Source organism: Sceloporus undulatus, chromosome 7 (genome assembly GCF_019175285.1).
Source record: "Sceloporus undulatus isolate JIND9_A2432 ecotype Alabama chromosome 7, SceUnd_v1.1, whole genome shotgun sequence".
Lineage (NCBI taxonomy): Eukaryota > Metazoa > Chordata > Lepidosauria > Squamata > Phrynosomatidae > Sceloporus > Sceloporus undulatus.
This window is the reverse complement of record NC_056528.1, coordinates 12361158-12382547: the sequence shown is the minus strand read 5'-3', so window position 1 is coordinate 12382547 and position 21390 is coordinate 12361158. Positions and strand designations below refer to the sequence as shown.

The window sequence follows — 21390 nt, the reverse complement described above, 5'->3', positions numbered from 1 at the left end:
TCACTGGCACACTGCCGATGGAGAAAAAGAAAAAGGGAGAAAAACTACCTGAAGTAGCCCTTCCCATCATCTTCCTTTATTTCCAGAGAGACAGAGAACGTGAAGATGTCGCTGTCGGGCGTCTGGGGGGCTGCAGGGGCCGCGAGTGGCGTTTGTTTGGCAGAACGGCGGAAGGCAGTGGCAAAACTGTACAGGATTCGACTCACCTGAGGACACAAAGAAAAAAGAATAGGATTGGGCAGGAGCAAAGAGGAAGCCAGAAAGAACGCTGAAATAGAAGAGACAAAGCATAAAGGATCATCCTCAAGTGGCAGAAATTAGGGGTTGCTTTTTCCTTGTGTGACCCCATACACATGCTACTGGGAAGGCCCTGCAGTTTCTATCTCAGGCACCTGGCTATTAGGCACAGGGCTTTTTCTGTGGTGGCATCTCCAAGGGGCCTATTCAATTGGGGATGTATTAGAAAAAAGAAGGAACAGTCTTCCTGACTAAGAGATGACAAGTGACAATTTCCAGTATTTAGAGGACAAACACAATTTTACAGTTGGCTGTTGCCCTTGGGACTTTTGAAACGTCTACCTATTTTAGATTCTCTTTGATCACTAGCCACAAGGCCCCTAGGAATAACCTATACTTTTTTCTATTTTATATAATTGCCAACCATCCTCAATTCTTGAGAAATCATCTCGCTAGGAGAGTGAAGCACATCCTGTTCCTTCTTCCTTATTTCGGTTTCTTCAAACCAACCACTGGCCCTTCCATATTGTCCAACTCAACCTTCCTCACTGGGAGATCTTGGGCAAGTCGCACTCCTCCAGCCTTAGAGGAAAGCAACGTCAAACCCCTCCTGAACAAATCTTGGCACCAAAACTCTATGATAGGTGCATCTTGGGGTTGCCGTAAATTTGAAACAACCTGAAGACAAAACAACAGCAACAACTACCAGCGACCTACAGCCCAAATGCTGAACTTACAGCTTCCTGGATTTCACATCGGAAGACGTGAATTCTGAAGAGTTCAGAGTTGTAATGGCTTTCGGTGAAAGCAAAGCAGTCGCTTTCCGGAGTTCCGTCATGCCCTCGCACACAGAAGAGGATTTTATAAATGGGGTAGTTGGCTATTTCAGTGTTTGTTGGAGGGTCTAACAGCCTGTTGAATTAAAGAGAAACAGAGGAAGATCAGTGGAGCAAAGACACATATCTTCAACTTCCTCCAGAAACTGCCACAGATATAATCTTGAATCAATTCATTTACTAAATAACAAAAAATGATTTATTTATTTATTTTTAAAAGAGAGACATGCCAAATAAATGAAGTATACTTTTAAGGAGTTATTCGCTTTTAAAACCTGTGCTGTTTTTACGGTCATTTAATTCTAAATCGTTTCTCAACCCATTCCCCATTGCACAACACTTTGGCATGCAGGGAAATACCTCACAGTTCCCTCAGACACATTAGGCACCGAAAGGGTCACATCCACGGAGATCTGACATTGGCTGCGTAAGATGGCCATCATCTTCAAGGCTTCTACCTCGCTCCTGGGGGCGTTGACTGAGGCACAGCCCAAGTAAGTGAGTTTGCTGAAGACAACACTGTCCTCATCAGCCACTGGAGTAAAAGGGCTCGAATCCTCTGAATCTGCAAAGCAACAGGGAGCGAGTGTCAAAACGCAAGTGAGCAGGGTTGTTAAGATGGAGAAAAAGATAGTTTTAAAAATGTCTTCAGGAAGAGCCTGGTTCATATTAAATAATCCAGATGTATGGATGTTAGTCCCACAGTGAAACACTTAAATGAATCAACAGCCCTTATTATATACAGTAGATTAATCTGTGCTTTTCTTTATCGACCCAAACTTTTTGGATCATAATAAAAACAAATATTTACACTCTTATTTGATAGCACATTTTTAGTTTTTCCATCAAGAGCTTCACCTTCTATTTTAATAAAAAGCAAGTTGCTAGCCTTTACGGTTGCAAACATTAACGTTAGAATGATGCAAACAGTGGTTCATCTCATCAGTTGGTCTCAGTACAAGCACCAGTGAGCTGGTGCCATTAAATGATCCAACTGTCCCTTTCCACTGGTCTGCTGTTTTTTCTCTCCCTCTCTGTGTTGACCAGCGTCCCTTTGTCATTATGGCTAGAAGTGGTATTTGTTCCCTCCCATGAAGGTCATTGGATGGAATGGTAAGATTTTTGCATTTTAAGAAAAAGTGATTCAGAAGTTCATTTGTCTTTGACTTTCACATATGCTTCCTCATTTTTTTGAGGTGCTTTGAAATTTAGGTTTGCCTTCTGGCTTCACATCCTATCTCACCCCACCCCTACAGCAGTATCACCTCACCTCCCTGTGCTGGTTTCACTGGGAGGCTCATGTCGGGTTTTTGGGGGCCTGACACAGACACAGGATTAATGGTAGAGGAGGCTGATGCCTCAAGGAGAACCGGTTCATCTCCCTCTGCATCAGGGGAGCTCTCCTCTTCTTCCTCCTCCTCTTCCTCATGTTCTCGGTCATTGGATGGGTCTTCCACAGGGGGATCCATTAGGACGTCCTCAAGTTCCTTCCGCAGCTGCTGCTCACTCCCATTCCCTATGATCTGTGGAAACAAAGCAGTATCTGTTCAATGAAAGGAGACCAAACAAGGAAGGCTTAGCTGAAGTCAGCCCCTTAACTGAACTTTGAGGCAAGGAGAACAGCTTGGAAAAGATTACTCCTCTCACCGACCCAGAGCATGACCCAGCCAGCTGCTGTGGTAAAAAGTCACCTAACTCAGCCACAATGATCTGTCACTAAGACCCCAATCTGGGGTGGACAAAATGCAGGCTATGGGCCACATGCAGCCCCTGGGGAGTAAAAAAGTATGCTTCCAAATTGCCTCTAGTGTGTGCGGAGGCATTTTTGCCAGGCTTTTTGTCCCCATGCCAATTTAGTTCTAGGAAAGGAGTTTTTTGGATGCAGGAAGTGATTTCTACTAACTTCAAGAGGGTGTTTGGCAGGAGATTGCAATGGGAGGTATGGCCCTTCAAAGTTACCTGGTGGACTAATACAACCTCCCTAGCCTTCCACAATTGCCCAACCTGCCCTAACCCAATTGTTAGTCTCAACAGAGGAGACCCACTCAATCTATAGAACTGGTGTTAAGTACTGACTTACCCAATACTAATAGATTCAATCAGTCTGCTCTAGTTGGGACTAACATTGGGATTTACAGCTTGAATGTCACATCGGACCCAGTTACAGTAATGTCTCCATCTCCCAAAGGTACAACATTTTGGAGAGGAAGAAGAAAAGGTCACACTTGAAGGAGTTTGCATAAGATGCACAGCAGAGATGAAGGCCAAAGACTGACAGCAGCACAATTCCATGGGATCTCGATGGCAGGAAGAGAAGAGATCAGAAACTGTACTGAGCACCCCACAAGGGCTGAAATGGATTGCGAAAGAGGAGGAGGCACACACAGATCCCGCAACAGAGACAAGTTTTCTCAAGTTTCCAAGGCGTCTCTACTGACCTCACACCCAGTACTGTACCTGTTCCGCTTCATGCCATAGCTTTCTGATCCCCAGCAGGATCTTCCTGAAGGAAAATGCCCACCAACTAGTCCCAGCCCGTGTGGCTACACCTACGTCAAGTGATTTCTGAGCATCTTTAGTGCCAAAAATAGTGGAATTATATATATGGAGTATGTAAGTCTGCAAAGAGGAACTGGCTCACAAGTCTGCCTGTCCCGGCTGCTCAAGGCAGTGCTAGTGACTCCCACGCCCGGTCGGGACCAAGGTCCAACACACACCTTCCTTCCATCACAAAGGCTATGGCGACCTTGGGCCAGTCACCACCACTCGGCATAACTAGTTCCACAGGATTGTTGTGGGAGGAGGAAGGCATTAGGTGGGATTTTAAAAAATGATTATTAAAACTATTTCAAATATTCACTTAAAAGGGATGAAAAGCAATTCAAAAGAGTACAACTCAAAGCTATGCAGCACTCCCTCAAAAGCTCGTTTCCATATGCTTCTTGGAATAAAAAGGTCTTTGCCTCTTGATGGAAGGATAGCAAAGAGGGAGCCGTTTCAGCCTCCCTAGGGAGGGTTTTTCCAGAGCCCCAAATTCTCCCGTCATTTCTGTCCCACACATCAGGCTGCAGAATCTTACCTTCAGTCCTGTCTTTTCATCATCACTACCGTTGTTGGTGGACGGCGTTTCGTCCCCTTGCCTGGAAATCAAGACAAAATCTTCGCTGTTAAGGGTAGATACCGAATCTGAAGACACACTGATTTTTCCAACAGAGGCCTTGTCATCCATGACTTAAAAAAAGGAATGCTTGACTCATGAATGGGCTTGGGTTATAAGTGCCTGAAAAACAGAAAAATAAAATAATAATATGAAATATGTATAATTAAACGGTGTCCCTAAAGTCAGGCCCTGGGGTGCTCCTAGATTCCTCCTTGAACCATAGCCAAGCACTGTGAGCCCAGGTGCCCATCAGCAAAGGGCTCTGCAACTCAAGACCACAACTAAAAACAAAGATTCCTAAAGAATCTTCTAGGCCGGAGGAACAACACCTCACCCATCCCCGCATACAGGGGAAAGCGTTATCAACATGACAATGATCTCCTTGCCTAAGAATGATGGACAAGAATGAGAAAGAAATACTTCTAAACCTTTCATGAAGATGGGGGGGGGGATGAACAGAAAATGGACTTAGTAATGACTAAGGAGAAGGGAGGAACAAATTCAACAAGCCACAGAAAAGGAAAGCAAGTGCTGTATAGAGAGGTCAGAGTGATGTACTGAGACTTGGGAAACCCAAATTCTACTTCCACCAGTGAGCTACCTCACAGGATTGTTGTGAGGAAGAAGGTGGGGAGAAGGAGGAGAGCTGTGCCATACCACTGAATGGAAAGTAGGACAACCGTAATTCATAAAGGAGGCATATAGAAATCCTGTGCCAGGAATAGCTTGATTTGGCAAGCCAAATGTATTTATACACAGTTTGTTTTCCTACTGCTTGCTATGGGGAGTGGCCAGGAGGTTTCCAATGCAGTTATGCTCTTATTCCTCTTGGTTCTGGACTTGCAACTGAGCCAAGAGATAAACCGACAAATTGCACCTTAAGATAACTTCCAACAGCTGACTTAAGTTCAAGGCTAGCTTAATAGTTGCACACTCAAATAGCTCCACCTTAAAAGAGGGAGGCTGTCTCTTGAAAACGCCCTGTATTCCAAAGTCGGTTTAAAAATAATACACTTGCAAAGCAAATATGCAAAGCAGATGGAGGTTCCCCGCCACTGCCCACTTACGAACGCAAGCTGTGCAAGCCAAATTTATTTTTACACCCTACGAAGCTCGGAAATCGCACCCAAGCCTTCCAGAGACCAGACAGCGCCGAGTGATTTGCAGCCAACAGAAGTGATCAGGCAAGAGCAGAAAGGCAAGTGGGCAAGAAGGGGATGTGCCCCGGGCAGAAGCGAAACTGTACCTGTTTGAGACATGTCATGCTGACATAAGGTGTTGCCCTGGCTTTCTGATCCTATGTGCTAAATGGGAATATTCATTCACCCATGACTTTCGAGGGAGTACATTTTATATACACTTGCCTAATGGAAAAAAAAACCCCTGTAGATACTCTGCGGTCGCCTGAAATTAACTGTGCGTAAATGAAAGGAGCAGGGAAGGAAGGGGGAGATCTTCTTGTAAAACATGCTCTCAGCCTCAGTTTAGCAGGACAGAGGAGCACCAAGAGAAATGAGAGCTGAGTCTTAAGCCATCCAACATGAGGGACTGGCACCATATTTATGCCCATTAGCCACAACTTTTTCTTTCTCTCCTGGAAACTTGCTCTGGACTGGCCACCAAAGGTTCATGGACCAATGCTGGTCCACATCAGCCATTTTGAGCAGCACTGAACTAGAGGACAATCCTTCCAAAACCACTCAGAACAATGAGGATCACCAGCATAACCATAAAAGCAAATGACAGGTCACTAAAACATAAAACAGACAGCAAATTGTGAAAGTATGTCCAAGTTCCTTCTTCGGCAGGAATTCTGCAACTAAAAGGACCCTTTTGGGTCTAGCTGAGAGACGTTTAAACTCTCTATTCAGAAGGAGAGGACATAAACACAGGGAAACTGGGCCCACAAAACCTATTTCCCCATCTGTACAAATTGCTCTCTCTTTCTCTGAACTATTGGCCTCTCATGCTGTCGTTTTCAGAGAGGGTTGTCAGAAAGGTGGAGGAAATGTCTCCTGGCAAAGCCATCTCTTCGGGTCTTCTGTGCTCCATGAAAGCATCCAGCTCTTCAGTTCAAACAGCAGTTTGAGACTTTTGTTTTTGCTTGCCTTTTAGAAATACAATGCTTCATCAACACAGCATTAAGGTCAGACCCAGAGCAGCTCCAGACATATAAACCTGTATCACAACCGACAGTGTGTTAGCTTTCATCACAGAGAGCAAGAAAAGGAGGGTAAAGAATCAATGAAATCCCAGGAGACTGTCTTTCCCTTCTCTTCAAAGCTGCTTAATGTTTGCTTTTAGGATTGCCCAATCGTTTCAAGAGAAGAATAAACATGTCTTGCCAGACAAAGTCACTTTAAAAGAGGAAATGAGAAACGCCAGCCTTCCAGGAGAGAGATCAGAAATGCTCAAACCAGGCAGGTCAAGTGCGTTTGCAAGATTTACTAGACTGCAAAGATTTCTACTAGGGCTGGGAGCTGCTCTGGAGATGCACCCACACATAAGTATTTGTCACAGACCAAAAATCCCTTCGGTTTTCATTTGTGCACAGTATTTGGAAACCTCTTGGGATCACTGTGTAATAGGTGAAAGTATCTAAAACACTCTACAGTTTCCTTGTTGTTCTGACCACCTTTAAAGCCACACAAATACACACCCTTTAAATGTTTCTTGCAATTAAAGACACAGAAAGCAAAACGAAACAAGCGGACATATAATAAATAAGCCCCCCCAAAAACAAACAGATTTAAGCATGTAACCCCTCCCCCCAATTTAAATAAATGCTTATACTTCCGTTTGGCTAAACCGGGGGCCACCAAGTCCAAGTGCCTTCCTTCCGGCCACAGTCCAAAAGGGCTGAGAAAAGAGGTATCTGAGTGAAGCTACACAAATGCTCCCTGGAACCCTAAACATCTCAGTGTCTGGAGCAACAACCCCTGCCCTTCTCTCAAATCTTCAGAGGCCCAGTTTCTCTCTCTTTATCCTAAAACAAGCAGCAAATGACAGAGAATCCACCCGTGTGCAAGGAACGGCACAGATGACACCCTTCGTTTCACAATGTATTGCCTCCTCTTGACCGTCCCAAGAAAACCCCCCGCTCTCCCCTCTTGGCCCTTTCCTATGAATCTCTGATCTGCTCAGTATGGGCCTTGAGATGTTTGTGTTTTTGTGTCCATACCTCTATCCATGCCTCGCACAGACATTTCCATGGATGGAGTGTGAAGTCGAAGGCTTTCATGGCCGGCATACATAGTTTTTTGTGGGTTGTTCAGGCCATGTACAAGAAGAGCTTATTCCTGACTTTTCGCCATCATGAAGATGCCAGCCACGGACGCTGGCGAAACGTCAGGAATAAACTCTTCCGGAACATGGCCACATTGCCCGAAAAACCCACAAAAAACCTATTCCCAGGGAGACTAGGCACTTTCTGGGATACATAGAGCACACTGCCTGTTACATGTCCTAGGAGTTTATTTTAGAGCCATAGAGCAAAAAGGGACCCCAAGGACCATCGACTCCAACTCCTTGCCATACAGGGACACACAGCTCACAAACTCCAGAGAAACGGCCATCCGACTGCCTTTCACGGCTTCCAGTGAAGCATAGGAACCATTTGTTGTTGTGTGCCTTCTATCGTTTCTGACTTACGGCAACCCTAAGGCAAGGCTATCAAGGGGTTTTCTTGTCAAGATTTGCTCAGAGAGGTTTTGCCATTGCCTTCCTCTGAGGCTGAGAGAGTGTGACTTGCCCAGGGTCACCCAGTGGGTTTGGCAGCCACTGAAATTGCTTTAAAATCGACAGTTAAGCCACTTTCAAAATGACAACGAATGAACATTATGTTCACAGTCGCTTCAAATACATTCCTCCCCGCAGGGTTTTAACTAAAAAAGGAGTTTTGCTTCAGAGCTGGAAGGAAATCAATGCTGGCATTAGATGGGCCTCCAAAGAGAAGGCATTTGACATTGGGGCACCTAATTCCATGCCTTCCCACTTTAGAAGTGGAGGATTATGTTTTCAGTTGTGAGCCGGTCTAGGTCTCGGTTCTGGGATACAAATCACAATCGCAACCATAACAGCCCCTCCTGAAGACCCCAGTTCTCAGCCAATGTGGGTTTCCGTGGCTGAGCAGGGATTCAACCCATGTTTTCCACAGTCTGACACTATGCTGGTCCTCCAACGATGAAGATAAAATCGCTCCTTTCAATTCCTTCCAGAGATATTTAAAGAAACAAAGTGCCTATGACAGTAGTTCCCTCCTCCATTTCTTATCACAAGTAACCAAACCAAATATATAAACCTCTGCTGATAAAGAGCAAGGATAGTGAAAATGGTTATCTCAACCAGTTCCTCCCGGAAGTAGTAGAATAGCAAAGATACCACCAGTCGCTATTATGATAACAACTATTATTCTCACCACTTCCTCCAAGGGAAACCGACTAACCAAATACACAGATAAGCGCAAGGGCCCAGGAACAACAGTCTGCGCCTGGAAGTAACAACATCAACCAAACAGCATCAGCGACGGCTGTGATATTCACTGCTTCCTCTCAGAAGTAATGGAGTTCAGCAAAGAAGAGAGGGATGCTGTCCGCAATCCTGGCAGCCTCCTGCGCCTCCGAGAAGCAACAGTAACAGAAAACACAACAACTGGAGCTACACAAACAAATGGGTCCTTAGGGACCTACCTTTGTGTGAACCTTTACCATAAACTGGGGGGAAATCTTATTACTTATACATATTGCTCAATCCTTTTCTCTTTTGGTCCTTTTCTTCACCTTTCTGATCTATCCTCTTCTGCTCCCTTTCCTATCTCTCTTAGGAAGCGCAACTTGGGAATAGTCTTAACGTTACATATATGCATATCCCTCAATCTTTGCATCTCTTTCCTTTCTCCTCCTTTCTTCCCTGACCGGTCTCTATTCCTTTCTGCCTCTTTTCTTCTCCTTTCTCTTTCAGGGATGACTGCTTTCCTTCTCTTCTCCTTCCCAGGCCACTCTTTTCTGTTTCTTTTCTTTTCTCTCTTCGGGATCTACCTCGGTTTGAACATTTACCTCATGCTGGAAATCTTAATATTACAGATATATATATCTCCCTAGTTTTTGTATCTATTTATTTTCTTCTCTTTGCCTCAGTGGCCTATTCCTTTCTGGGACTTTTCTATTCCTTTCTCTCTCTCTCTCTCTCTCTCTCAGGGATGTGCTTGAACTTTTAGTGTAAGTTGGAAAAGATAGATAGATAGATATAACATCCACCTCCTGCTGCTGCCATCTTAACTAAGGGCAGAAGCAACAAAAGGCAGGCATCTGGCTAACATTCTCCAGTTGCTTTTCTCCTGTTTGGTTTGTAGCCTTTTGCCCGAGGAAGAAGCAGCCAGTGGAGCTTGGAAAGCTTGCAAGGAGTCTACTCTGCATTTCGGTTGGCCAAGAATAAGAATAAGAAGGTTTTCACAAGGAATCGAGGCGGGTTACAATAAAGGCTTCACCGTTTGTTTGAATTTGCTAAATGGCCAACGCAGCTTCCCCTCCCTAGATATAGATAGATATAGATATAGGTGGAAAGGCATAGCTATATGTGCTTAACGAGGCAAGAAGCCTAGGAACTCGTAACGGAGAGTGGCGGTTCCCTGGAGGGCGGGGGGCCGGACTCACCCTCATCCGGGCCTCTCCTCCTCCTTCTTCTTTCTCCGCCGCGGAGCCGCGGGGCCTCGCTCGGGCCGACCCCTCTGAGGCAACGGCTCCCTCCAAGGCTGCTCCCAACCCCTCCGTCACGTGACAAGGGCTCGGAAGGAACCACTTCCGGTGCTCAACCGAGGGGAGAGACGTTCACTTCCTGCTCACGCTCCAAATCCCATTCCCCCATCACGTCACACGACACTTCCGGTGCTACTTCCGGTCCCGTTCCTTTACCCCTCCCTTGAGGTCTTCTTGCACTCTTGAGTCTTAACTGAGAGAAAGAAATTGCGGTTTGACAGCCCAACTCGGCAGCGGCAGGGTTTTAGAGCCACTTCCGGTGCTCCACAAGAGGAGGGGAAGACTACTTCCGGTCTTTAACCACACTTGTGCCCAACGCATCACGTGACAGCGGTTAGAGCGACTTCCGGTGTTGGAGCGAGAAAGGGAACGGGACTTCCGGTCCAGCTGCTTTCTCTCTCCCTAAACAAGTCTTCACAACCCGACCGTCACGTGACAGGAGCCACTTCCGGTGCTGGGGGACTTCACTTCCGGTTTCGCTCTGCATCCTCTCCGAGGCTCCTTGACAACGGGGGAAAAAGGAGAATAAGAATCAGAAGCGGCACCGGAAGTGGAGGGAAGCCGCTTCCGGTGGCGGAGGGGGGGCTCCGCGGCCCGTCTCTCTGTCGGAGGTGAGGGGCCGCTGTTCTTGTTCGGTGCCTTCCAGCCCTTTCTCACTTAGGACGACCTTAAAGCGGACTCCAAAGGGGTGTTCTTGGCAAGGTTTGCCTTCCTCTGAGGCTGAGAGAGTGTGACTCGAATCCTGGACTCTTGGGGTCCTAGGCTGCATCCACACTGGAGAAATAACCCGGTTTGGCACCGCTTTAACTCTTTTTCTGGCTCAAAGGCTATGGAATTCTGGGACTTGGGAGTTTGTTGTGGGGCCCAGAGTGCTCTGCACAACAAACTCCAACTCCCAGAATTCCATAGCCTTTGAGCCAGAACTCACTTCCCATGATTCCATAGCCTTGAGCCAGGAAAAGTAAACGCTCTGCTCTGGGCCACACAACAAACTCCAGTTCCCAGAATTCCATAGTCCTTAGCCAAGCTCCGCTCCGCTCTGGGTCCCACAACGAACTCCAACTCCCAGGATTCCATAGCCTTGAGCCAGAAAGAGTTAAAGCGGTGCCAAACCAGGTTAATTCCTCCAGTGTGGATGCATCCCTAGTCCATCGTCCGAACCCTTGCTGCGCGCTGGTCCCTGCTTCTTGGCTCAGGTCTTGCAAATCCATCCCTGTGTCCTCCTCAAAAGAGTCCAGCTAATAGTCTTCCTCTCTTTCTAGCTCAACCCACCATCTTTCCTAGCATTATTGTCTATTCCGATAAATGGTTTCTTCATCATGATGAGGCAGTAAATGATGTTGGCAAGATGACTTCAAACGATCCCTAAATGCAGCCTTAGCATTTACATTTCTCTACTGCTTCGCAGTGAACTTAATCCCTCTCTAAGCGGTTAGAGAGAGAACGGAAGTCCAATTTTGGTGCTTTTTAATGTTTGGTATAGCCTTGAAGTTCTTCTTCTTTCTCTTTGCCCTTTAGGTCTGTCAACATGACCGACCGATCCGACAGCCTCCACTTCCAGTTTGACAACTACGGCGACGCCATGCTGCAGAAGATGGACAGGCTGAGGGAGGAGAACAAGTTCTGCGACGTCACCGTCCGCATCGACGACCTCGAAGTCCACGGCCACAAAGTCGTCTTCGCCGCCGGCTCTCCTTTCCTAAGGGACCAGTTCTTGCTGAACGACTCCAGGGAAGTGAAGATCTCCATCTTGCAGAGCTCCGAAGTCGGGAGGCAGCTGCTGCTCTCCTGCTACAGCGGCGTCCTGGAGTTTCCCGAGATGGAGCTGGTCAATTACTTGACAGCGGCCAGCTTCCTTCAGATGAGCCACATTGTGGAGCGATGCACGCAGGCCCTCTGGAAGTTCATCCGGCCGAAGCAGCAGCAGCAACAGCAGCAGCCGCTTGAGGACAAAGGGAAGGGCGAGCGGCAGGCGAACTCCTCAGAGTCGAAGGTGAGTGGAGAGGAGGAGGAAGAAGAGGATTCCTTGCAGCCGGACTCCCCTTGCATCCAGCCCTCGGAGGACAGCATGGACATGGACGACAGCGACATCCAGATTGTGAAGGTGGAATCCATCGGGGAGGCCTCAGAGGTCAGAAACAAGAAGGACCAGAGTCCATTTGTTTCCTCGGACCAGCAAAGCGCCCTCCATTCCTCAGAGCCCCAGCACTCTCTCATCAACTCTACGGTGGAGAACCGAGTGGGGGAGATGGAGCAGAGCCAGCTTCACAACTATGCTCTCTCATATGCCGGGGGTGAGAACCTCCTGGCGGCTTCCAAGGACATGTTTGGCCCCAACAACCGGAGCGTGGACAAAGGCCTCCAGTGGCACCACCAGTGCCCCAAGTGCACCCGGGTCTTCCGGCACCTGGAGAACTACGCCAACCACTTGAAGATGCACAAGCTCTTCATGTGCCTCCTGTGCGGCAAGACCTTCACGCAGAAGGGCAACCTCCACCGGCACATGCGGGTCCACGCTGGCATCAAGCCCTTCCAGTGCAAGATCTGCGGGAAGACCTTCTCACAGAAGTGCTCCCTGCAGGACCACCTCAACCTCCACAGTGGAGATAAGCCCCACCGGTGCAACTACTGCGACATGGTCTTCGCTCACAAGCCCGTCCTCCGCAAGCACCTCAAACAGCTCCACGGCAAGAACAGCTTCGACAATGCCAACGAGCGGAACGTCCAGGACATTGCGGTGGATTTTGATTCCTTCAGCTGCAGCTCAGGGGCGGACTCAAAAGGCTGCCCGCAAGCTGATGGCAGCCAGGTGCTGGACGCGGGGAAGCTGGCTCAGGCGGTGCTGAGTTTACGGAACGAAAGCGCCTGTGTGAATTAAAATGGGTTCCAAAGGGGGCTTTCTGTCTCTCTCCTTTTGGGGCACTGGGACCGTAAGGAGGACCGTGGAAAGATGCTTTGGGCATTGAGCTTGGGGGCCAGTCCCAGAAGTCAGGGAGGGCTGGACCCAAAATGGTAGCAGGTCTCTAGATGTGACGTGGGAGGGAGTCACTGTGTTTGAGGAGTCTCAAGTGTCTTTCTCCCCTTGTGGAAAAGAACCCTGTGGGTATAGGCCTCCCTCCGATTATCGGTGGTCTTGGCCAAACCCGAGTGTTGAAGGGTGGTTGGTGGGTGTCTCAGAGAAGCAGTTCTCTGCTCAAGGGCCAAGGGGGTAAATATGGGGAACACATCCACCTGACCACAGATGAGTTTTAAGCTAATTATAAAAGAAACCTGGACTTCTTGAAAGAAAGGAGAAAAAAGCACTGGATCATTGTATGCTCTTGATATTTGATAGTCTGTATGCAACTTTTTAATTTTGTACTGTTTGTTTAAAAACATTGGGTACCAATTGTCTGGTTCCTCTTACTCTAAAGCAGAGGGTGGGCAGAGTGTGGCCTCCTGTTTAACATTAATTTAAAAGGAAAAAAAATACTGTGTTTTCAAAACCAGGAGTTGACTTCTGGCCACATACAGGTTTTTACAGGGGGCATTTTTTTGGTAGTCTCTGCAATGGCTGGAGGGTCCTGGCCCAAAAATACCGCCTTCCCCAAACCCATCACAGTTGCCCACCCTTGCCTTAAAGTGACAGCCACCCCAACCTTTTTTGACCTTTTGTGAGTGAAGTCCCTTTCCTAATTAAGACGGTTGAAGGCTGCTACTTTCAAAAGCCTGGCGATGCTGGTATTATTTGGCCAACACTTTGGCTGAGCCACCTTTTCCCTAGAACCTTTTGTCTTCCAGATGTTTTGGACTTCAACCCTTAGAAGCCCTGGCCATTGGCCATGCTGGCTAAGGCTTCACCAAAATGGTGAAGTGCCTAGAAACCATGCCCTATGAGGAAAGACTTAGGGAACTGGGTATGTTTAGCCTGGAAAAGAGATGGTTAAGGGGTGATATAGCCCTGTTTAAGTATTTGAAGGGGTGTCACATTGGGATGGAGCAAGCTTGTTTTCTGCTGCTCCAAAGACTAGAACACAGAACAATGGATGCAAGCTCCAGGAGCAGAAATTGCATCTCAGCATTAGGAGGACCTTCCTGACAGCAAGAGCTGTTTGACAGTGGAACACATTCCCTTGGAGTGCAATTCAGTCTCCTCCTTTGGAGGTCTTTAAACAGGCTGGATGGCCATCTGTCGAGGATGATTTGTGAGTTCCTGCATGGCTGAACGGGGTTGGACTGGATCAGGGCCCTTTTTGGGGTCTCTTCCAACACTATGATTCTGTGAGTTAAAGTCCAATAGCATGTGGCAGGTGAGAGGCTGAGAGACAGTGCTCTTAAGTGTGGCACTCACCTCCATGTCTCTTCTCAGGCTCATTTCCTGTCCACTCCCACTCAGATTTGTGGAAATTGTGTGTGTTTAGACTAGACAGGTTGAACTTGCATGTCCCTTTTGTCTTGTGTCTCTGTGGACTCCAAAAGTGTGTGGCATCCAGGCTCACTCCTAGAGTTAACTACTGCAGTCTCAACTACTTTCTTCCTCTGTTTTCACCCATGTCTCCCCTTTCCAATTGTCACCTTCAGTTCTTGGCCTGCTCTCATAAGTATTGTGGCCTGGGGCCATGTCATCTTTGTGTTATATGTTTATATGTGTCTGTGTGTGTCTTTGGTGCTTAGAAGCTGTCATCAGTACTAAAGAAAATAGTTAGACACGATATTAGAGATTTAGGGGTTGAGGAAGACATCACTCAAGGAAGGGAAGGTTATTGGGCACCCCCTCGAGCGTGACATGAGCTTTTAAAAATAAAGGGTACTGGAGCTCCTGGGTATTGAGCAGGTTGTGACCTTGTTTCCAGCCAGGATAGCCTATGGGGTTACTCATGTATGTAAAACATTTAGCGGAGAGAAGTTCTGGAGCAGCCAATGAATGATTAAACATTTTATTGTGAAACTACGATGCATTTATCTGTACTGTACATCACTTCTGCACCCTCCCCTCCTTCTTTCCCTCTTCTAGCCAGTGTTGGGGAATTACAGGTTGCTTTTAGTCTGACCCTGGAGAAAATGGCTCTCTGCCACACAGAGTTTGTGTATTTCTGTGGCCTTTCCCTGGGCTGAGGGAGAGAGCCTGAAGCAAAGCACAACATTATACAATTTTGTCTCTAGTGGACAAGGACACATACATCATTTGCCTCTCTGAAATACAGTACCTCATCCCTGAGAAACAGTTTCTGATAACACTGCTTGAAAAGGCTACATTGTAGGACTGCAGTTCTCCTAAACTTCCCATCCAGCATAGCTACTGGCCATGCTGGCTGGAGGATTCTGGGAAATGTAGTCCAAGGTGGAAACTGTCAGGACCAGTTGAAACAGGTCTGATAAAATGACAATGATGTGGCTACTAGGTGGAGCTGTTGTGGAAGTTATTTTACAGCTCTAGTTGCCGTTAAATGTGTCAGTATTTTAAACAGTGCATCATTGGAATGTTGATGCAACTGTCAACTGTCATTCTCAACTGTCACAGAGAGAGTGTCAGTTGGTGTCAGAACAACTGCCTCTCTGTGTTTGTTGTTATGTAACTGCCTATCTGTTTAGTTGTTATGGTTGTTTGGTTGGCAAAGTAACTTATTTATTAAAGCCCTCGTGAAGAGGGAAGGCTCGTTAGTGTCGTTATCAGTTGCAGACATCTCTTCAAAATCCTTCTCCCTGGTGTCCTGTCGACGTGGTTCAACTCTGCAGGTGGTTGTGGTGGTCACAGTGCGTCTTTCCACTCCCCAACAGACACCCCATTTACACTGGAGGGGAATGCTGAGTTCCTACAGTGTGTCCATATCACCATCTGCCTGTGGCTGTTTGAGTTGCGAGGCCTGGAGCTCATAGTGTAGGAAACCCATTGTGGAAGGAATTGCTGAATAACTCCTTGGTCCAGAAGAAGTCGCCAACAGGACTCCAACCCCCAAAAGGTGATTTGCATTTTTCTGCCTCAAAATATTGCTGCCTTTGTTCTTGATGCCGTTCAGAAAGTCATCTTGGTAAGAACTGATGTGAAGGTGTGGCAAACCTACTCCTCCTTTTCTTGCTCTGGAGGATAATGGGAAAGGATCCAGTTTGGAGGTCCGGGTGGAACAACAACCAGACATGACACACAATTACACCTGTTAAGGAATTTCCCAGGCGAGGATATGTCCCTGTTCTTGCAGCAAAAATGGTTCCAAGTAGGTAGCAGAAAGTGGATAAAGAATAACATTTGAATTCCTTTCCAGCCTCTTTTTCCCCATTGTAAATGCCTCGCAAGCATGGGCCCTTATGGGTCATACATTGATATTCCACCTGTCTACAGTAAGGTGTGCTTGAGGCAGCTAGCAAATAATAAAATGCATGATAATGAAAACATAAGGACAAATCCATAGCTTGGAGAAATATCATCCCGTTAAAACCTTTGGCAAAGGAGTGAATAAAACTGGGAAGTGCCTTTGCTTGCTGGTGGAAAACCAACAGAGATGCAAATGATCTGGCCTCTTTGAGGAAGTCCCAGGGTTTGGGCGCAGCTGCGGTGAATTCTGCCAAACTAATTCATATTGACAGTGCCATATTCATTGGTAATCATCATTACTGTCTGAAGAACACACACTAGGCAGCTTTCACTCCAGGTGAGCAAGAGCATATTTGCACATGTGCAGAGTGCTTCCCTCCTTTCTGAGGAACCGCAGCAAGGAAGAAGAAGCTGCTCTCTCAACTCCCAAGTCTTGGAATTTTGCTGCCGTTGTGCAAATATTGGGATAAGAAGAAGGCAAACAGCGGGTGGAATAAATGGAGGGAGCGCCTTTTTAAGACTGGCAGGCTTTCTTTTCTGCATGTGTGCATGTAAACAAAGAAGGAGGGGGGGAAGGTAGAAACACTTTGACGATTCCTGGGATTGGCTTTTATGTTTGTGTGTGTGTGTATGTTTGTGTGTGCGTAAAAAGAAGGGAAGGGGGAAGGGGAAAAAAAGAAATGGAGCAGCACCTTTAAGACTCCTATGCTTGGGTTTCATTCTTGCATTTGTGTGTGTACCAAAAGGAAGGGTATCTTGCTATTTTTGCGTGTGCGTCTGTGCTTTAAAGGGAGGCTTGCACTCTGTGTGTGTGTGTGTGAGAGAGAGAGAGAGATCGCTCTGATTGGCTGGGAAAGTCGTCTGGGCCAGCCAATGAGGAGCTTGCAATGTGCTGCGCTTCCGGGTGAAGGTAAGGACCAGCCAGGGATGCTCCAAAGGGGCTCCGGAAGTCTATGGCTGCATCTCTCCAACCAGCAAGGAAGGAAGGAAGGAACCCAAGAGGTAAGGCAGAGCAAGGATTTGGGAGGAGGTCAGGGCTAGTGGGTGCAAAGAATGGCTGGACTCAGGGAGAGAGATAGAAAGGGAGAGACTAACAAGGTGCCAAGGCACTGTGTATCCCTAAGTACTGGATCTAGACCTTGCAGCACCTTTGAGACTCACTGAAAGAAAGAAATAGGCAGCATGAGCTTTCCTAGACTTCTACTTCCTCAGATGCATCTGTATATGCCTTTGTTAGTACTGTATATGACAGACTGGTTTTGCCAGATGGAAAAGGGCTTGTTCCAAGAGGGAGGAAAATTGAAAGGAGTGTTGAAAACTACATCCTGAATTTTGAATTCTGAAGTTCAGTGTAAGTTGATTTATATCAACTGAGGAAGACCCATATGTCGAAACAACTAAAAATAAAACCTCTGGAGGTAGTCGCCTTGCTACCTGAAAGATTGCCTCTTAATGGTAATTTAGTATTGAAATAACAGCCCCATTTTGCTACTTGAAAGATTAAAGATTGCCACTGACTATCAATTTATCATTGAGATAATGATGGTGAAGATTCAACTGAACTTGATTTATTAGTTGTGAAAATTATTCCACCAGCCTCTCAAGAACTTGGAAACCACTGGACTTTAAATGAGCAATTTCCCAGCGAAGAAGGTTAGATCCTAAAGTATAATTTGAAGTATGAAGTTCCAAATAGTGGTTTCATTGTTGTAATATACAGTACTTAGGGATATATAGTACCTTGGTTCCTTGTTAGTTTCTCCCTTTCTATTTAGGCTTTTTGTTTGTGAGACCCTCCTGGGTGATGGACTCAGGGACCCCCATCCTTTATAAATGCTGGACCAGCAAAGGAGGACATGGCAAAGCAAAATGTAGGCCATTCCAGAGAAACGCTTCTCATTTGTTTTCTCATTTGGTTCCTTGCCGCAGACGCAGGACCCGCGACCATGGCTGCCGACTCAGACGTGCTCCATTTCCATTTCGACCAGCAAGGAGACTCCGTCCTGCAGAAGATGAACCTCCTGAGGCAGCAGAACCTCTTCTGCGACGTCTCCATCTACATCAACGACACCGAGTTCCCCGGGCACAAGGTGATCTTCGCGGCCTGCTCCACCTTCATGCGCGACCAGTTCCTCCTCACGCAGTCACAGCAGGTGCGGATCACCATCTTGCAGAGTGCAGAGGTGGGCCGGAAGCTGCTCCTCTCGTGCTACACGGGGGCCTTGGAGGTGAAGAGGAAAGAGCTTCTGAAATACCTGACGGCCGCCAGTTACCTGCAGATGGTACACATTGTGGAGAAATGCACTGAGGCTCTCTCCCGTTATCTGGAAATCAACGTCTCCGTGGAAGGCAACGGAGGGCAGACCGAGAAATGCCATTCATCCGACATGGAGCTGGGAAGCAAAGATGGCAACGCAGACGGAGACTGTGAGATCATTGAGATCTCTGAAGACAGCTCCGTTCTTTTAGAGGATCACGTAAAGCGGGAGAAGGAGGAAAGCCAGATGCCGTCCAGGCAGAGGTTGATCTTGGGACGGAAGGACGTCAAAAGCCCTGAGATCTCCACTGTCGAGATCGGATACAAGGACGAGGAGATCTGCATTTTCCAAATGGATTCCCTCAACCCACCCGCAGTGGACGAGGAACAGTTTTCACAACCATCCACCTCTTCGAAAACCAACCTGTATTTCCCTGAGACTCAGCACTCCTTGATCAACTCGACGGTGGAGAGCAGAATGACGGAAGTGACGGGGGCTCCGTTTCAAAGCTTTGGGAGTGAGAACCCGGAAGACACCGCCATGCCGGGTTTCCAAAACCCCGAGGAGTCCAGCTACTCATGGCGCCACCAGTGCCCCAAATGCCCCCGCGGCTTCCTCCACCTGGAGAACTACCTGCGCCACCTGAAGATGCACAAGCTCTTCCTCTGCTTGCAGTGCGGGAAGACCTTCACGCAGAAGAAGAACCTGAACCGACACATCCGGGGCCACATGGGAATCCGTCCCTTCCAGTGCATGGTGTGCCTGAAGACCTTCACGGCCAAGAGCACCCTCCAAGACCACCTGAACATCCACAGCGGGGACCGGCCCTACAAATGCCACTGCTGCGACATGGACTTCAAGCACAAGTCCGCCCTTAAGAAGCACCTGACGTCTGTCCATGGAAGGGGCGGCGTGGACAAATCCACGCTCGACTCCATTACTGAAGTCAGGATAGACTATGACTAGCGTGACCCTTTGGACGCAGGGTGGGGGATGTATAGTTTAGGGGAGGGTCCTTGCAAAGCACTGTGTTCACCCTATCTTTTAATGTCCGGATTCTGCACATACAGCTAACCAATGCACCCCAGAATTTCCATCAAGAACAGCAGCTTCATGATGGTAGGTGAGAGCTTGATCCAAGCAACTGGTGCTGTATCCACATTGCACAATTATAGCACTTTAATTCCACTTTAACCATCATGGCTCTCTCCTGTAGTTTGGCAAACACTTGGAAGTCTCTGTTACAGAGAACCAGCCCATTCCCATGAACCAGAATCTCTAGCAGAGAAGCCCCTTTCAACAAATCCAAGGATTCCATAAGAATGAGCCATGGTAGTTAAAATGGTATCAAACTGTTACAACTATAGTGTGGATACGCCCCAGAAAACAAAGCAGAACAAAAAGTGGATTTACCCATCCCAGCCCCACAATTCCTTTGAGGTCACACATTACTTTATATAACTATATATGTAGGAAGAAAAAAACTTTAGGGGGGACTTCTTTCGTTCCAGCACTTGAGTTTCTAAAGGTGTTTTTTAAAAGAGCAATTTCATTATATTTGTAAGGCTTCTGGGACCTTATCCTTTAAACAGAGATGATGATAGTGATGGAGACAGCTGTGAAGTCAGTAGGTAAAGGCGACTTTCTCCTATGGAAATTAAACTGCAAACAGCACCTTCATGCTCTTTTGTTAGTGGAAAGAAAAGGGCAACCTCTTCGAAACCTCCTATTTGAGCTTTCCTCTTTTGTCCTGGAGCACTGGCCATATTCAAGAGGACCGAAATGGAACTGGATCTGTTTTCTGGGTCAGCCAGATTGAATGGGAAGATACTGGCTCCATTCCTCCCAGCCAAAATGTCAGGGAACTTTGCTGTTTGTTAATATGGGTGTGATCTGCATTCGGTAAGCAGGCTGAGTCACCTCTATGGCACCTAGGTTTCCCCCATGCCTTCCTTCCTTTCTCCTCCTGCTTTGTATTTCACAGCCATCTGTACTTTGTCCTCCCTGGCAATATCTGTGTATTAATATATATACACACAGAGAGACATGCGCTTTCTGCATAAGAACATGGGTCTCATCCTAGGCTACTGTTTGTAAGGTTCTTCTTGGCTTAGTGTTAAAAATGAATGTTTGCTGTTTGGTGTGCTAATGGTCCAAGTTACAAGTTCTCACTTGATCCTCTATGTTTGTTTCCCCCAAGTTGTTGTCCCATGGATGGGATGGACTACAATTCCCATCTTGGCTGGGGATGGTGGGTCAACATAGTATTTGTAGTCCAACCCCTTTTGGAAGTCCCTACCTTTGAATGGCGTTACACACCACCTGCTTGTTGTTGTGTGCCTTCGAGGTCTTTCCGACCCAAAGGCCAACCTGTTCCAGCGTTTTCTGGGGCTGAGAGAGTGTGACTCATCCAATGTTACCCAATGGGTTTCCATGGCGGAGCGGGGACTCGAACCCAGGGCTCCAGGAGCGTAGTCCGACACTCAAACCACTAGAACACACTGCCTCTCTTTAAAGGCTTATCTCTCCCCGTTCCTTTGTACTTTGTTGTGTGTTACAGGCCTGTTCATGTTTATTTTTGGGGTTTCACTTTGCAATAGTAACTGCAAAGTGCCGTACGATTTTGGGCACGGCTGTTTTGGCGCCTGGTTTCTGCGTTTTCCTTCTCTGTGACTGTAGTGAAAATAAAAGTTTTGCCCACAGTTGATAGAATGATGCTTCCTGATCCTCTTCTTAAGATTAAGCTGAAAGGGTGAATTGCATTGAAGGTCCTGGGATCTGTAGTTTCGCGAGACGTTTGGCTTTCTCCGCCAGGGACCTACAAAGCCCAGCATTGCAGAGGATGGGGCCAGGGCAG

At 47.2% G+C, this 21390-nt stretch overlaps 3 protein-coding genes across 6 annotated transcripts in view; 2 read left to right on the top strand and 1 right to left on the bottom strand.

The window, feature by feature from the left end:
• RABGAP1 (RAB GTPase activating protein 1) overlaps window positions 1–10192 on the bottom strand; it is a 49427-nt gene extending 39235 nt beyond the window's left edge. For 2 of the 3 annotated variants that reach the window (XM_042478042.1, XM_042478043.1), the window contains exons 1-6: window positions 9885–10192; window positions 4153–4353; window positions 2344–2596; window positions 1434–1638; window positions 975–1149; window positions 49–206 (exon numbers count right to left, since the gene is read on the bottom strand). In XM_042478042.1, coding sequence (XP_042333976.1) covers window positions 49–206; window positions 975–1149; window positions 1434–1638; window positions 2344–2596; window positions 4153–4302 — 941 coding nt within the window. In that variant the 5' untranslated portion in view covers window positions 4303–4353; window positions 9885–10192. The remainder of the gene's footprint in view (window positions 1–48; window positions 207–974; window positions 1150–1433; window positions 1639–2343; window positions 2597–4152; window positions 4354–9884) is intronic. The other variant, XM_042478045.1, reaches the window with a different exon arrangement.
• Window positions 10193–10317: 125 nt separating this feature from the next.
• Window positions 10318–13877, top strand: ZBTB26 (zinc finger and BTB domain containing 26). Its single transcript, XM_042478052.1, has 2 exons — window positions 10318–10597; window positions 11505–13877. The coding sequence occupies exon 2, from the start codon at window positions 11515–11517 to the stop codon at window positions 12862–12864; it is 1350 nt and encodes a 449-aa protein (XP_042333986.1). The 5' UTR covers window positions 10318–10597; window positions 11505–11514; the 3' UTR covers window positions 12865–13877.
• Window positions 13878–14133: 256 nt separating this feature from the next.
• On the top strand, window positions 14134–21240 carry ZBTB6 (zinc finger and BTB domain containing 6). Of its 2 annotated transcripts, none has more exons than XM_042478300.1 (2): window positions 14134–15925; window positions 18205–21240. In XM_042478300.1, exon 2 carries the CDS (start codon window positions 18222–18224, stop codon window positions 19497–19499), a length of 1278 nt encoding a protein of 425 aa, XP_042334234.1. In that variant the 5' UTR covers window positions 14134–15925; window positions 18205–18221; the 3' UTR covers window positions 19500–21240. The 2 variants fall into 2 exon arrangements, with proteins under 2 accessions (XP_042334234.1, XP_042334233.1); XM_042478299.1 differs by lacking the exon at window positions 14134–15925 and adding an exon at window positions 17065–17277.
• The last annotated feature ends 150 nt before the right edge of the window (window positions 21241–21390 follow it).

Coding starts and splice junctions, on each gene's coding strand:
- ZBTB26 (XM_042478052.1), top strand. CDS start 11,515: ATGACCGACCGATCCGACAGCCTCCACTTCCAGTTTGACAACTACGGC.
- ZBTB6 (XM_042478299.1), top strand. CDS start 17,229: ATGGCTGCATCTCTCCAACCAGCAAGGAAGGAAGGAAGGAACCCAAGA. Junction 17,278..18,204: donor GGAAGGAAGGAACCCAAGAG/GTAAGGCAGAGC, acceptor TCCTTGCCGCAG/ACGCAGGACCCGCGACCATG.